The 16314-nt window shown below is 40.4% G+C and overlaps 3 protein-coding genes across 3 annotated transcripts; 2 read left to right on the top strand and 1 right to left on the bottom strand.

Annotated features, from left to right (window-relative positions):
• The first annotated feature begins 376 nt into the window (after positions 1 to 376).
• LOC105395103 (DNA methyltransferase 1-associated protein 1) lies at positions 377 to 9480 on the top strand. The gene is made up of 8 exons (XM_048624677.1): positions 377 to 679; positions 1856 to 2019; positions 2329 to 2547; positions 2969 to 3100; positions 3682 to 3936; positions 7368 to 7509; positions 8131 to 8285; positions 9314 to 9480. Exons 1-8 carry the CDS (start codon positions 478 to 480, stop codon positions 9419 to 9421), a joined length of 1377 nt encoding a protein of 458 aa, XP_048480634.1. The 5' UTR covers positions 377 to 477; the 3' UTR covers positions 9422 to 9480.
• A 732-nt stretch (positions 9481 to 10212) lies between these two features.
• LOC105394471 (rRNA-processing protein FCF1 homolog) lies at positions 10213 to 11089 on the bottom strand. The gene is made up of 2 exons (XM_011566377.3): positions 10951 to 11089; positions 10213 to 10857 (listed from the first exon to the last, which is right to left on the bottom strand). Exons 1-2 carry the CDS (start codon positions 10951 to 10953, stop codon positions 10246 to 10248), a joined length of 615 nt encoding a protein of 204 aa, XP_011564679.1. The 5' UTR covers positions 10954 to 11089; the 3' UTR covers positions 10213 to 10245.
• A 419-nt stretch (positions 11090 to 11508) lies between these two features.
• Positions 11509 to 15737, top strand: LOC105394470 (THAP domain-containing protein 5-like). The gene is made up of 5 exons (XM_048624670.1): positions 11509 to 11618; positions 14269 to 14452; positions 14733 to 14822; positions 14931 to 15029; positions 15278 to 15737. The coding sequence occupies exons 1-5, from the start codon at positions 11542 to 11544 to the stop codon at positions 15617 to 15619; spliced, it is 792 nt and encodes a 263-aa protein (XP_048480627.1). The 5' UTR covers positions 11509 to 11541; the 3' UTR covers positions 15620 to 15737.
• The last annotated feature ends 577 nt before the right edge of the window (positions 15738 to 16314 follow it).

The following is a 16314-nucleotide window of genomic DNA, read 5'->3' as shown; positions in this document are numbered from 1 at the left end:
CTAACACCGAGAGGTGACGCGCGTTCGATGCGCAGGTGTCTCTAGTGTAGGATGTCAAAGATTGGCTGCTGTCTGCTGTCGTGGAAACTCAGCTACTGTAAGTATATTATTTAGGTCTAAACGGCGTTTACAATACGTGCGTTTACGGTACCTAGGCTGCACGAATATAAATAGAGCTTGATCCGATTTCGCTCATTGATTGTCGTACTCATACTCCCGTAGTTAGACATACACGAAAAATCACACGATTCTATACCAAAGATGTTCTATTCTACCGCGGTGCCGTTATTATTCTGAGTTTAGCACGTTAATTTAATCTGTGACGATTATATTTCAACTGTCAAAATGACATTATGGTGCTCTCTGCTCTAGTTAATCTGTGTGCCCAAAAGGTTTTGTTTGTTGCTCGCCTCCGTTGTGTATTTTTATTTTATAATAAAATTACCATCTAAATAAAGCGAAAAATACAGCAGTAAAATGGCTGATATACGTGATATTTTGGACATCGAACAGCCAACACAAGAAATAACTAGGGACAGTATAATTCACGGTGATAAAGTGAAGAAGAAATATGCCACTGCTAAAGCAGTGAAGCGGCCAGAGGGAATGCACCGAGAAGTCTTCGCATTACTTTACAATGACAACAAGGAATTGCCTCCTCTTTTGCCAACCGACACAGGTAAATCATTAAATATACGTCCAGAACATAAGTATAATAGTAATAGCCACAGACACATTGGGTCTTAGATCGGTGATAGCTCAGTGGAGTAAGTACCCGCTTCTCGATGCGGGTTTGAATCCCGGCGCTGACATGTACCAACAAGTGCTTTGAATTTAAGTACAATGTATACTGTATTCATTCTTATTTGGCGAAAAAGGTAAACAATCTTTGTGTGTCTTTTTAATTAAAATACTATTAAACAAATAAACTACAGCCAAAATAAATGGTTTAATTACGAAATCAATCATTTTTGCTTGTAAGTATTTCATTTGTCATTATGTTTTATTTTATAACTTAGTTTCTAAATTAATTCAAATAAAAAGACACTCCAAGATTGTTCAAAATCTATGACAAGTAAGAAAAAATACATTTTATATACCATCACTCTTTTATGGTGAAGGAAAACATTGTGAGGTAATCTGCATATCTAGATAATATGTGAACCCACAGTGGACCAGCATGGTGGGAAATGGTCCAAGCTTAGGAAGGCAGTTTAGACCTAGGGGATATATGCACAAAAGAACCACTCGAGAGAGCCAGGACTTACACCCCCACAAAGAATAGAATAGAATTCACTTAAGTAGATCTTATTTAGAATAGAATACTACTTTATTGACTAAACAGAACACAAATACCAATTTATACAGTAGATATAATGCAATAGGTGGCTTTATCGCTAAAAGCGATCTCAACCTTTGGGTGGTGAAAAGACTTAAAGAATAAATGAAAAAGGTGTACAAATGTTGTAGTAAACATTAATTTTTAATAATAAATACATACATAATGTACACAAAGAGGAAAGATAATGGTCTTTTACCTGTTTTTTAATGCTATAGTTGTCTTCGCAAAACAGATATTGGATTATTTCATCATCAAACACAATCATTCTATTGCCACTTAGTGTATCTAATAAGAAAACTACATTGCAGTTTGGTTGAACCTGGCGGGGTTCTATTATAACTTAGTTGCCGCCCAAGATATTCTAACTACTCAGGACCAGAATATTTTTACTAAGAATATAGTATTATTTTAGTATATAAGTATTTTATTTTTGTTAAATGTGCTTATATCTGCATATTTATAAGTAATTAAACAAGTATTTCAATTCCTGATAAATTAACTAAAACATTACAGGGAAAGCATACAAAGAAAAGAAGGCTAAGCTTGGTATGCGAAAAGTTCGGAAATGGGTCTGGGCTCCATTCACTAATCCCGCAAGAAAGGACCATGCAGTATTTTATCATTGGAAGAGAGCAGCCGATGAAGCTAAAGAATACCCATTTGCACAGTTCAATAAAGTGAGAAAAATTAAACATACTATGTATCCCTAGTTTCTTGTTGATTTCATACAGAATTTACCACAATTTATGTACCTACAATAAGTACTTGACCATTTAAGGGCTGCCATTTTTCCAAAGAAACATGAAATTATATTATGAACAAACTAAAACAGTAAGTCTGTTCAGTTTTTAGTAAACAAGTTATACAAAAAAGTTGTCTTACAGTTTTTAGTTTGTTCATAGTATAATTTTTCTATTATTTTATTTTAAAAGTCTCTCAAAACTGAGCCAGTGGCCAAGATCTATAATTTTAACTGTCACTTTCAGCAAGTATCCATACCAACATACTCGGAGTCGGAGTACAATCAGTACCTCAAGTGTGAGGACTGGAGCCAAGCTGAGACGGACCATCTGATGGACTTGTGCCAGCGGTTCGACCTTCGCTTCATAGTGATCCACGACCGCTGGGACCGGGCTGCCTTCCGAGACCGCAGTGTTGAGGACTTAAAGGAGCGATACTATAACATTAGTGCAATTTTGAGTAAGGTAAGTTGGAAAAGTAATTTTGAAATTAGTCTTCACCATTTTTAAATAAGATCTAATGAATTTATGTACAGCTGGTTTATATTTGGACTCACATGGCCCCATTTATCTCAGCTAACATACCATTGCTAGAATTGCTTACTCACTCTTATGTAGCCCAACAACTTTCTGCTGGTCTTAACTGAGCCTCATCTTGCATTCCTTCCGTATGAAATTGACTTCTCTGAAGAACACCTTACATCACTACTATTACCAATTTATAACCTAACCTTACCAATGTTATAAAACCCCCGATATGACGCTACCATAGATAGATACACACACACATAATATGGCACGACACGTGCAATGACGAGACACGTTAAACTTATAACACCCTTCCTTGTTGGTGGTTAAAAACATTTTATTACCATCTATGTTCCAGTTAAAAACGAACCCGTGGTCGAACACGATCACGACACCTGGCGGGGAGAAGCGTATCTACCAGTATGACGCTGAGCACGAGCGGAAACGGAAGGAGCAGCTGCAGAGACTCTTCGAGAGGACGCAGGAGCAGGTGATGATGATGTGGATAATGTTAAATATTGTCTTTTTATGGCTAACATGAATTACTGCATTTACTTTTCGCAGATGTTGTGTTCAGACACGTTGGCATTCCGACCGAATGGCGTAGTGGTTAGTGACCTTGACTGCTATGCCGAAGGTCCCGGGTTCGATTCCCGGCTGGGGCAGATATTTGTTTAAAGACAGATATTTGTACTCGGGTCTTGGGTGTTGATATTTATATTTAGTATGTATCTATCTATGTATTTGTGTAGATATATCAGCTATCCGACACCCATAACACAGGTTCTGCCTAGCTTGGGGTCGGATGGCCGTGTATGAGATATCCCCACATATTTATTTATTCCTGTGCCGGAATAATAAATAAATAAAACTATTGCCACCCTTTGAACCTAGGCACTAGAGCAATAATTATGTATTTAAACTTATATCTGCCCCAACCCGAACTGTGGCAAAGTACAGTCAAAACATAATGTTTCTTTTTAGTTAGTGTTTATCCAAATTATTAACCACAATCACCACCCACCCATTCCCACGCATAACTCCAAATTCAAACCAACTTTCCAAACGCAGATAGAAGAAGAGCAAATGCTCCTCACCGAGCTGAAAAAGATTGAGGCGCGCAAACGCGAGCGCGAGCGCAAGACGCAAGACCTGCAGAAGCTGATATCCCGCGCTGACAGCGCCCCCACAAGCCAGCTCAACAACGGAGAAGGAGCTCCCAGCACTCCCACCGCCGCCGCCAACCTGGCGAGACGACACGACAAGAAGTTCCATAAGAAGAAGCTCCCTACGCAACAGCGCCCGGCTAGGGTTGTCGAGAATGTTGTAAGTTTTGATTTTCACTTGTATTCATCATCAATGAATAATCATCTAGAGTGTTTGGCTGCTGTGTATAAACAGGGTGTTGAAAAAGTGGTATACTTAAGTAGTAAACCGAAAGTGGCTTAGCGAATTGTCATAAGTGGTAACAAAAGTCACCCCCTTTCGGGTTACCCTTTTTGCAACAACCTTATAAGTCAGCCCTGCTGTATCACCTCCTGAAACTCGTCCTTTGTTGCTGTCCTATGGTACCCCGGTGGTACAGAGGGCCTTTACAAGCGTGCGCCACGCCGTTCTGTCCTCAGCAACCGCTCTGGCTTCCGTCCAGCTCAGGCCTTGCGCTCGCAGCTCGCCGTCCACTGTGCGCCGCCATGTGTGCACGGGGCGACCGCGTCTGCGGTGGCCGCCAGGCGGTTTCCATTCGAAGGCAATGCTCGCTTTGCTCTCGGATCCTTTTCTGATTGTGTGGCCAATCCATCTCCATTTTCGCAATGCGATTTCTTGTTCGATGGGGGTCTGCTTACACACGTTCCACAGGTCAACGTTCCGGATTGTGTTCGGCCAGAAGATGCGGAGGATCGACCTCAGGGATTTGTTGACGAACACTTGTAGTTTGTTCATCAATCCCTTAGTCACTCTCCACGTTTCACAACCGAACAGCAGAACCGATTTGACGACGGAGTTGAAAAGGGAGATTTTCACGCGACGCTTGAGCACGTTGGAGTCCCACACTGGTCTTAGTTGTGCGAAGGCAGCTTTCGCCTTATTTATTCTTGCTGCAACGTCTTCGTCCGTCCCACCTTGGTTGGTGACTGTACTGCCGAGATACACAAAACGGGATACTGTCTGTAGGCTTTCATTTTCCAGTACAAGTGGGTCGGTGTCAGTCGACTTTACGCGCATGTCCACTGTTTTTCGACGGTTAATTCGCAGGCCCATCTGGTCAGCAGTGTCTCGCAGTTTCTCCAACTTTGCTTCCAGTTGGGCTAATGTAGGTGATATCAGTACAATGTCATCCGCGTAGTCGAGGTCCTCCAGGACACTTGTACCCCAACTGATGCCTTGGACATTTGTTGTCACCTCGCGCATGACGTCATCCAGCACAATAATAAATAGTAGCGGGGACAAGAGGCAACCCTGTTTTACACCGGCGGTGATATTTATTGGTAAGCCCAGCTCTTTTTCATGTATCACCCTACACGTGCTTCCCTCGTACAGGGACTGGACAATTCGGACTATGGCGCTCGGTATCCCTCTACGGTACAGGCTGGACCACAGCGCGCTCCACTTCACGGTGTCGAAGGCTTTCTCAAAATCTACGAACGCGAGATATAGTTCGGATTGCCATTCGACACACTGTTCTATCAGGATGCGCAGGGTGTTGGTGTGGTCAGCGCAGGAGCGGCCGGGGCGGAATCCGGCTTGCTCTTCTCTGAGCGTGGGTGATACTTTGTCCAGTATGCGGTTGAGCAATATTTTTGCTAACACTTTAGCGGCAGAAGGAAGCAGGGTGATGCCACGCCAGTTGTCGCACTGGGATAAATCACCTTTCTTAGGGACTTTCACTAAAAGGCCTTGCTTCCATTCGGCAGGCACCAGTCCAACTCGAGACAGAAGGGGGTAGAGTAGCGAAGCAGTTGTCGGGGCGTCAGCTTTCAGCATGTCCACATGGATATTGTCTATGCCTGGAGCTTTACCGCTCTTCAGCTGCTTAACTGCTACGACTATTTCGGTAAAACTAGGCGGAGTCGTAGCAGTCGTAGTTTATTCCCTCCGCTGACGTCCCCTCCAGGTGATGGCTCTGTCTGGGTGCGGTCCAATACTGCTTTAAAGTGCTCTGTCCACCGGCTCAATTGCTCTCCAGAAGTGCACAGGAGTCTGCCATTTCGGTCCTTGAGCGGCTTTTTCGGTGTTCGGGAACCTTGGCCACTGATGCGTTTGGTGATTCCGTAGAGTTCACGCATGTCTTTCCGATTTGCAGCAGAGTTCGCTCGATCGGCCAGTTCATCGTAAGCTCTTCTGCGGTCTCGTCGTGCCAACTTTCGGATCGATGAGCGCAGTGATCGATACCGTTCCTGCAGCTCTGTAGGACATGCTCCAGGATGGGGCAGCATTTGGGCTTTGATGAGCGTTCTGGTGTTAATGGCTTGCCATAACTCTGCAGACATCCACTCCTCTCTCCTCCGGTTTGAGTAACCAAGCACTTCTTCGCCAGCTTTGGTGAACGCCGTGCGGATGCGGCTCCAGGACTCTTCCATCTGTTCGTCTTCGAGTTCCTCCAGTAATTCGAATTGGTTCCGAAGGGATAGACGAAACTCTTCCCTGTATACAGGGTCTCTTAGTTTTTCCACTTCGAAACGTCTGGTGGTTTTTTCAGACTTTCGCGACGGGATAGCCAGTCTCAGGCGCACCTCACCCAGAACAAGATGGTGGTCGCTGTCGATGTCAGCTCCTCGGCGGTTACGAACATCCAACAGAGATGATCTCCAGGTGCGGCTGATCGCAATATGATCAATCTGATTGCGTGTTACACCGTCTGGAGATATCCAGGTGACTTTGTGACACTCCTTGTGTTGGAACAGCGTTCCGCCGATAACAAGCCCGTGATTTGAACATAGCTCACCGAAGAGTTCTCCGTTCTCGTTTATTTCTCCGATGGCTCCAAAAGGACCCATGTAATGTGTCCGATCGACACAGTTTGAGCCCATTTTCGCGTTCATATCACCCATGACAATAACAATAACATGTAGTGTGTCCTTTACGCCCTACTAACTGCCCCTCAGACGGTGGAGTGGTCCGGCATCCGTTTCCCGGAATTTCATTTCGTACACATTAACACGGTACAAATATATGACCTCTCCTCCTTTTCTCCCCTTTTGGTCACCTGAGAATGGGAAGATCAGATAAGAATGAGCCCGATGCGAAACTTTTGTCACGTCTTAAATGTGCCCCGTGTTAACTTCAGGTATCACTATCGAGCTATAATGAAAAAATCATCGTCTACTTGGTCATATGCTCTCAGACGGTGGAGTGGTCGGGCATCCGTTTCCCAGAATTTCATATCGCGATCATAGAATAAGAGCTCTCACACACATAAACACGGTACAAACATACGACGTTGCATTGCATCGTGCCACTCTCTCCTATTGAACACCTGAGAATGGGAAGCTAACGTTTGGTCAAGGAGACGTTCGTACCGTGTTTATGTGTGTGAGCCCTAACCAATGGTCTGGACTACGGATATGCCAGAAGGGCTAGCATGGGGCGCAATTAACACGTGACAAAGTTCTCCATCGCGCTCGCTATTGAGCTTGCGCGATATGAGTGAGCCCGATGCGAAACTTTTGTCACGTTTTAAATGCGCTTCGTGATAGCTCTTCAGGAACCGTTATTGAGCTATTATGAAAGTTATCGTCTAATTGGCCGAATGCCCTCAGACGGTGGAGTGGTCGGGCATCCGGTTCCCGGAGTCGCGCGGCGCGGGCGTGTGGCTGCGCTCGCAGCGCATGAAGCTGCCGCCCGGCGTCGGCCAGAGGAAGACCAAGGCCATCGAGCAGGAGCTACGGCAGCTTAATATTGGTGAGTCGTGCTGCAATGTATTCTATTTTATTTTGTGGGGGTGTAGTAAGAACCTCTTGGTACTCAAGGTCCTTTGTCCCTGCTGAGGGACGTCAGGATGGATGTATGTATGTATGTATGTAGTTAGTAAGAACCTGTGGGGGTCACTCTCTAAATCGGCGAACGAACGAACAAGAATTGTCACGCAATAGGCACGCTTAATACAATGAGACTGGGTCGTGCGTGGCTCGCACAGCATCGCCCCGAAACTTAGTTTTTCATCCTACAAAGTGACCCCCTGTACCTGTGCGTATCCACAAGATCTAAATATACTACCATTTGAACCCACATTTCTGATGTGAGAAGCGGATGCTTACTCGAGTAAGCTACCACCGCTATACCGAAATACCTTATACTGATGCACAATGTATAATCCTGCTGGACTGCACGTTAGAGTGCGTTGTATAAATAAAACTGTACTTACTTAAATTCTTCATTTCTAAATAATTAATGGCTGGATTCGAACTCACGTCCTCACGAATGTGAGTTACCTTATCTACCCCGACTCTTTCACTGTGTGCATAATAATGAAAGTTAGACCGATAAAATTAAATTGTTTACATCATGATGGTTCTCCTGCAGAGCTAGCGCCGACGCCCACGGAGGACATCTGCAAGCACTTCAACGAGCTCCGTTCGGACCTGGCGCTCAGCATCGACCTCAAGAACGCGCTCGCCTCCTACGAGTTCGAGCTGCAAGCGTTGAGGCATCAGTACGAGGCCGTCAACCCGGGCAAGGTAGGCAGTAGGGCAGATAATGCTTGGGCCATGCGCTCAGATTTAATGAGAATTTAGGGCCAGCGCGAAGGTGCCATTTTCTTGGGCGGTTGGGCTGTCTTACGCTAGTAATATATAAGTCTATATTATTATTATCACTTCCATGATCCTTGGACATTAAACTGGCGTAGGTGGCGCTCTTAGGCGGCGAACAAACGCTCACAGCCTATTACTGCTTGGCTCACTTTTCAACAATTGCTATTTTTTATACATTAGGGTAAGGCCAGACGAGCGTAATTTTGTCAGTTGTGAGTCGCGTATTCTGATGCGCGGGTTCGAGGGGGGCGGGGAAATTTCCACGCACCTTTTTCTGCCGGAGTACGCGAGTCACAACTAGGGCATGCAATACCGGTAATAATTTCAATACCGGTATTGAGTTACGGTATTAGAACTCAATACCGGGATCCCGGTATTAATACAGGTATTAGACTTCCTTGTTATAAATGGCATATATTTTGTTTAAAGGTCGTATAGGGCAAAATACAACAAGAAAAAGCAATCAAATTCTGTATTATGTAATATTTTTTACGAGAATTGAGTATTAGAGTTAAAATTTTAGAACACATGGGCAACAAGTAGGTTTTTCAAAGGCCAAAAACCGCATGTAACGGTTGAAAACAAGTGCACTTTCATAGTACTTATATAGGAGCACAAGGCTAACTATATCTTAATCGCTTGATTTATATCCTAAAAAATGACCGATCCCGGTATTACTTCAATACCGGTATTAACTTTCAATACCGGTATTGAAAAATGGAGATTTTGTCCGGGATCCCGGTATTACGCAATACCGGTATTTCGGTATTGCATGCTCTAGTCACAACTCACAAAATTACGCTCCTCTGGCCTCACCCTTATAAGAGCGATGACTAGAGAATCTAACTATCTACTTTAATTAGTGCACTAATTAGACACAGCACATACGAAATTACTGTTTCACCATTTGTACAAAAGTAACTGCAGTCTCTTTATCTATGTTTTTCTTTCAGACCCTCGTGATACCAGCATCGCTGTGTAGCACCGTGGCAGAGGCTGACACCAAGCCAGTTGGGGAGATCATAGATGTAGTGGGGTCCCCGAGCATGCCAAACAACTGATTAGTATTACTACTGTATGTACCTGTGTAAGTCTATGTAATAAAGCATTAATGGAAAATAATTGTTTGTTGTAATGTAATTACTAGAGATGCCACGAATATTCGGCAACTATTCGGTATTCGGCCAGTTCTTTCAGTATTCGGTATTCGGCCGAATAGTGCGTACTATTCGGGCCGAATACCGAATAGTAAATCATGTATAAAATGACTTGTTATTTTAATCAAAATTGTGTATTTATTTTCAAATCACAACATTTTGGTACTTAAAATTAATCAGTACTAAGTTGTACTGGATAAAAACGAGCATTTCAGCATTTTTTGGTAGCCCACGGTTGCGCTTTTCATATTAAGCATCCTCAGAAAATAACCTCTCACTATAAACGCTACTTCCAGGTGAAGAAAGATAAGTTTTTGCAAATTTCAAAAGGTTCGCGTATTTTTTTTTGTTTGCTGACCACCACTTGTAAGGATAGGCCATCCGATCTAGGCGAAAAAAATCAACTCGTTTGCCACAGCATTCTGCCTCCTAATAATTAGCATTTCTCATATAATCTGTAGCGACTTCTTCAAAGCAGTTCCAGGAACAAAAAAAACAGGTTGTAGCGCCGAATATTCGGCGGCCGAATATTCGGCGCTTCGGCCGGCAGCCTCGCCGAATATTCGGTATTCGGCCAATTCACTATTCGTGGCAACACTAGTAATTACCCTAACTGGAAGTAAAAAATCCTTCAATTTACTAGCTCATAACTACTGAACTTAGATACTTTGAGAGAGATAATAAAAGGAAATATGTATGAAAGAATATTTTATTAATAAGAACTTAAGCTAAACTGCACCCTTTGGTGCGCCATATGCGTCCGGCATCCTCTCAATTGTGTACTTGTGTTCAGCCACATACATTATTGGCACTCCCGGAATCTTCCGTATCCGTCTCTTTAAATCTTTATCATTTGTAGCCACAATATAGCATTTATGTTGTGTTACTCTTTGAACTATACAGTCATCAGCATAAGTCCCTTTGTGCAGACATGTGATTCTTTCAAACCGTGGATCTTTGATTATTCTTAATGCCACCCTGTATTTTCTACCTAACTTTTCTAACTCTCCTAGAACGCAATCAGTAATGTATGGAATGCATTTAGCGTAAAGGCAGTCCATCATATTTTGCATTATGTCCAGTTTGTTTTTGATGGAGAAGTTAATGAAGTTAGTGTCAATGAGTATGTGGTAGGGAGGCCCCAGCTGCGTGTTGTATTGGAAGAACATAGCCGTGCTTGACTGAGGAACTTCGCGAATCTTCATCTCGTGAGGATCTATCTTTTTCTTCTTAGGTTCTGCTCTTTGACTGTCCTTTATCCTGCTGTCGCTAGGGCTAATCACTTTTTTCATTTTAGCAAACCTCTTCTCCACAATTTTACGGGTTTTCCTTTGCTTTCCCTGAAAGTAACATATTATTATAGGTTAAGTTTTGAGGTTAAATTAGATCGAAGAAGCTATTAGCAATTGGGATTGTTGCAATTAATTCCTTACCATGATAGCAATTTAATTTCTTCTCAGGGAACAAACCCACTTTATTTATTTATTGTGTGTTTCAAAACATAAGTGAGTGAAAATAAAAATAACTGGATTGGATCGGTTGGTTCTCAGAATAATAAAAGTGAATGACAGAAATCACAGATTATGCGGACCGTGTATGTGCGACTGTCAGCTGCGTCCATGAGCCAACCATGAGCCGCGTCCGCTAATGTGTCGGCGCCTTTATGATGTGACAAAATACTTCGTAAGCATAGAACGTTAAAAACCTTTTTATTGCTCGTGTGTTTGTTACCCAATTTTTGATCTCATTTTACATCTTTTGTTACTGTAATGTAATCATATGATTACAAGTCCCCAAAGTTCCGAGTTCTAATTGCTTTTCCGTAATATGGTGAGGGATTTTACCCCTAGATTCCCCTAAGAAGAAGCAATTGCGTCCAAAAATATAATGGGAATCTGTTGCCCCCAAATCCAAATTCCGCTCTTGCAGTGTCTATTGTGTCATCGCCGGTGCTAGACCATGCTAGACATATTTAATTTTGACAGTTGACGCAGTTGACACAATTTTCAATTTTGTGCTTTAAAATGCGTGTATGTGCTATAAATGTGTGCAGAAACTATAAGGGTCGACTAAAAACGACACACAAGGTCACCTTCCATGCGTAAGTTTAATAATAATTATTATAAATGATTAAAATAAATAATTTTAGTAAGTAAATATTGTTGTCATTTTTATAAGTGTTGCCTGTTTTTTCTTGAATATAAATACCAAAAAGTGAGAAAAACGTTAAGATATCTTCGTGATTGGGTTTTTAAAATTTGAACTAGGTACCTACTTACTTATCTTCAATCGATTTTATATCGGCTCAATAATGGAGAACTTTTGCAACACCGCATTAATTAAAATAATTGAGTACTTTTCATTGTTTTTCTGTTTGTTTTAATCATATCTTGCAACATGGAATGTGCAGGTTTCCGCACGATCTTTTCCTTCATCGTAAGAGCGAATGGTATACATTGTACTTAAATTCTAAAGAACCCTTTGGTACATGTCAGCAACGGCATTCGAACCCGCATGTCTGGCTTGAGAGCGAGCGCTTACCAGACTGAGCTACCACCGCTCCTAAATTTAAATACGTTTGTTTTATTTAGCTACTCGTGCAAACTGGCACTTCTAATTGAATTTATTAAAATAACAGGTGAATCTGAGCCAATACATTTTATTCTAACCAAATAAACACACTTTAAGTCTTTCCATTTTCTACCTACTTAGAAGAAAATGTATCTTCTTGGTACATTTTTTCACTCCACAATGACATGTCAGAAGCTGCAGAAGCTAAAATACTAATGTCACGCACACATGTAAGAAAAAGTTGGCCTGTTTATAAAAAAATAATGTCGGCGATGTATCATAATGGGGATAGACAAGACATTAATATACTTATATTAATATATTCATATAAATGATATAAAAATAAAATAATATGGAGCCGTGGTAGCTCAGTCGGGTAAGCGCCCGCTTCTCACGCCAGAGATGCGGGTTCGAATCCCGGCGCTGACATGTAACAATGAGTTCTTTTAACTTAAGTACAATGTAATGTATACCATCGCTCTTACGGTGAAGGAAAACATCGTGAGGAAACCTGCATATCTAGATCTAGCACATCTAGATATGTGAAATGTGAACCCACCAACCCGCAGTGGACCAGCGTGGTGGGAAATGGTCCAAGCTTAGGAAGGCAGTTTAGACCTTGGGGATATGCACAAAGGTTCCACTCGAGAGAGCCTGGTGCAGAATAGAATAGAATAGATATAAAAATAATTATATTAATATATAATAATGTCTATGTGTACAACCCGCGCAAAGTTTCTAGACACCTGGCCACCTGGCCCAAAAATCTACCCCTCTCCCCTTTCCCCGCGCGAGGCCCCGCTCTCGTCCTTTTGTAGCGTTAGCATAAGAATCATCAGACGATTACCTAACAATAAATATTGTTTATCGCATACTTTTTGTTACTACTTTAACAAGTAGGTATCAACTTGAATACTTATACAGGGTGTTGCAAAAAGGGTATACTAAGCCGAAACCAGCATGTGCAGCATGTATGCCCAAAACTGAAATCAGAACTTTAAAATTAGTATTTTTTTTTATTCATTTTCCATAGAAACTTAGTTGGTCAAGTGACTTTTTATTATGGAGAATGATTTTTTTTTCGCGAATTTTGAAATTCCAATTTCAGATTCGGGCTTAGACATAACATGCTGCACAGGCTGGTTTCGGCTTAGTATAATACCCTTTTTGCAACACCCTCTATATAAACAAATATTTATAAATTTTATTACAATATAACAAAAGTCAGGTAAGTAAGTAAGTTTTTTTTTTTAGATAACCAGAATAATTTCAAATATCTGGGCGCTACATGTATATATTATTATGTTTACGTTCTCGCAATAATTTTCTTTATAAAATTAGTTCATTAAAACTGCGCAGTATGGCGAGGTTCATTATTTTTGTAGCCGAGCTTAGTTATAAAAATACTGATAGCAAAGAGGATATTTATTGTAATATCGATATTACTTTTTTTGCACTCAGTACTAAAGACAAATGTCATTTAACCCAGGTGTCTAGTTATCTCGCCCGCCTTGTATGGGTGAGTCCATCTAGGGTTGTATGTAATCAAAGCATCAGTGTTGTAATTTTTTTTGTGTTGCCAGTTTTTTCTTGACTTCTTAAATAAAAACCAAAAAAAGAATTCATAAAGTAATTTTTCTATTTGTGCTAGGTAAGTACTAAGTATTTTATATGGACAGGTAATGAATGAAAAAAATGTTAAAACTGTTTTTCTTACTATGTTTGCTCAGTCTATTAGATAGCTATTATCTAGATTATACACATTCAACAGGCAGGCGTTTTGCTTAGCGCCTAGAGTCTAGCGGGTCACCTAGCTTAGTAAAACAGTCGTTCTAAAGTCAAAGAAGCATCTCCAATTGAAAATAAAATATCACTTTAGGTAAAAAGCATCTGGTCAAAACGGTTAGGTAACATTGTTCGTTAAGACAGTGTTTTTTTTAACTTATCTCTTAATACCTAGAATGGTAAAATAAATTTAATTTACGCCAGAAATTTAATGCCCGTTTCTGTTTATTGTTTTTTTTTTCAATTCACAAAGACCATGTAGCGCCATTGTTCACATAACTGCGCTACATAGTTTTTGTGAATTGAAAAAATACATAATTAATGCATGATTCTTATGATGACCGAATTGTAATATTATATTTTATATGTACCTATAATTTTTTATATGTTATTAGGATACCAACTGATCCTGTTATAAAAAGTAAATGGATAGACATTATTAGAAAAAGCCGAGGAGAGGATTACTGGAAACCGACAAAAAATACAGTGGTCTGCTCTGATCATTTTCATAATAAAGACATTTATATAAAAAATCAAACAGGACCCCGAAGACTGAAAAAGGGAGTGGTACCGTGCAAAGTAAGTTTGGCAGGCATTATCTAATCCTAGACACTGGTCTATCTATCAGTGGAAACTTTTAAAATGCCTGCTTACTCTATTGTTATGTTATAAAATTGTGTTATATTTTTTTCCTAAAAACAAAATAAATAAATAGGCATTTGAGAGGTCGTGGGTTCGAATCCTGGCCACATTCGGCTACATGATTTTTGCAACACTATGTACTTATACGATTTCCATTTAAGTATTTAGATTTGTGTGGGTAGATAGTTAATTATAATATTTAAATTCCCCATTTCAGGCATTATTCTTATTCCCAGCTACGTCTGAAGGAAGCGCTAGCTCTGACGAAGAAGCAGGAGAAATAAAAGATGGATATACCAAACGGCCGGTTAGCTTATATAATATAATAGTCATTTTTTGACTTGCCACTAGCCAGTGAAGGTATTGAGTACCTACTTATTGTTTATAGAATTATTTTATATTATTCACGTTTCAGGCATTGCACAGCATATTCTTATCCTCACCAAATTCTCAAGGTAGCGCAATCCCTGACGATGGAGAGGGAGTAATAAATGATGGATTTACCAAACAGCTGGTTAGTTTTTATAGAATTATTGCTTTTTCACATATCGAGTTAGTGAAACCATAAAAAGTAGGTCCGGAATGTGGAAAATGATGCTGATGATTTAGGTCATCTACGCGTAATTATATTGATAAAGTACTAAAAAATAAGTCATAGGTACCTAAATAATATTTTTCAACCATAATTTCACATTTTAAACGATACATACCTATTATATATTTTGTGCACTACAATTTTTTTACATACATCTATATTTTCAGATGCCTTCCACATCAAAAAAAATTGAAAACAATAATTCAGAAGCAGATGACCAACCGCTTTCTTCTGCCGCGGGAACTTCAACCGACGTATTATTTCCTTCTACTGCTAAACCTTCAAAAGCCTTGACGGATATCGAAGATTTTTCAGACCTGGACTCTGTTTTTGATTCCCCTCAAGAAGCCAAGTTGCGAAAAGAGTTGAGAAAAAAAACTGCGCTACAAAAAAAACACATCCTTAAAATTCAATGCCTCCGACGAAAAAATTTGCGACTGCAAAGGAAACTTGCCTCGTTTAAACAAATAATCCAGACTTTAAAAAAAGAGAGATGCAATAAGGAATAAAGAGTGACCACCAAACATCACAACACCAATATTCTATTCTATATATGTATAGGTATACATCTATATTACCAACACCATAAGACATTGTTAAATAAATAAGTTTTTTTGGAAAAAATAATATTAGGTATAATTTGTTTAAAAAATATTTACACATACCTACCTACCTTACGTTTTCATTTTGTACCTACTTAGTAGAAAGTTAAGGTACCTACGTTGGCACATTTTTCACTGTGCTCACGCACACATAGAAACTAGAAAAAGGTAGGGATAAAGATAAAAGACTCTTTATTTGCACTCAAACAGAAAAATACTTCGATCAAGGGTACATAGAATAGAAAATAAATAGTACAATCGCTGGCCTTATTGCTAAAAAAAGTAATCTCTTCCAGGCATCGACAGTAGGGATGTATATATAGACTTGACTAAAGCTACGTACAGACCGGCCCAACGAATGCCCAACGATGGATATTTATCATACATAATACAGAGAGATGGGCAGATTGCAAAAACGAAGGTCATCGAAACCCTTTCGTTGGCGTTCGTTTGGCCGGTCTGTACGCGACTTTAAGAGGGTCCCGTCCCGTTAGGTTGACAACCAATATCTAGATTATCGTTACAAAAAAAATTAATAATCAGCTAACGAACTAATATTACTAATTAATATTTACTTATTTTACATGGTAATGTGAAGTACT

The sequence above is a fragment of the Plutella xylostella genome, chromosome 12 (genome assembly GCF_932276165.1).
Source record: "Plutella xylostella chromosome 12, ilPluXylo3.1, whole genome shotgun sequence".
NCBI lineage: Eukaryota > Metazoa > Arthropoda > Insecta > Lepidoptera > Plutellidae > Plutella > Plutella xylostella.
The sequence above is the reverse complement of the archived record's forward strand: the minus strand, read 5'-3'. Positions and strand labels throughout refer to the sequence as shown.

Excerpts from the sequence above, each read along its gene's own strand:
- LOC105395103 (XM_048624677.1), top strand. The coding sequence starts at position 478 with ATGGCTGATATACGTGATATTTTGGACATCGAACAGCCAACACAAGAA. Across the intron at positions 3,937-7,367 it reads CTAGGGTTGTCGAGAATGTT|ACGGTGGAGTGGTCGGGCAT; the intron begins GTAAGTTTTGAT and ends GAATGCCCTCAG. Across the intron at positions 7,510-8,130 it reads GCTACGGCAGCTTAATATTG|AGCTAGCGCCGACGCCCACG; the intron begins GTGAGTCGTGCT and ends GTTCTCCTGCAG.
- LOC105394470 (XM_048624670.1), top strand. The coding sequence starts at position 11,542 with ATGCGTGTATGTGCTATAAATGTGTGCAGAAACTATAAGGGTCGACTA. Across the intron at positions 14,823-14,930 it reads ATGGATATACCAAACGGCCG|GCATTGCACAGCATATTCTT; the intron begins GTTAGCTTATAT and ends TTCACGTTTCAG. Across the intron at positions 15,030-15,277 it reads ATGGATTTACCAAACAGCTG|ATGCCTTCCACATCAAAAAA; the intron begins GTTAGTTTTTAT and ends CTATATTTTCAG.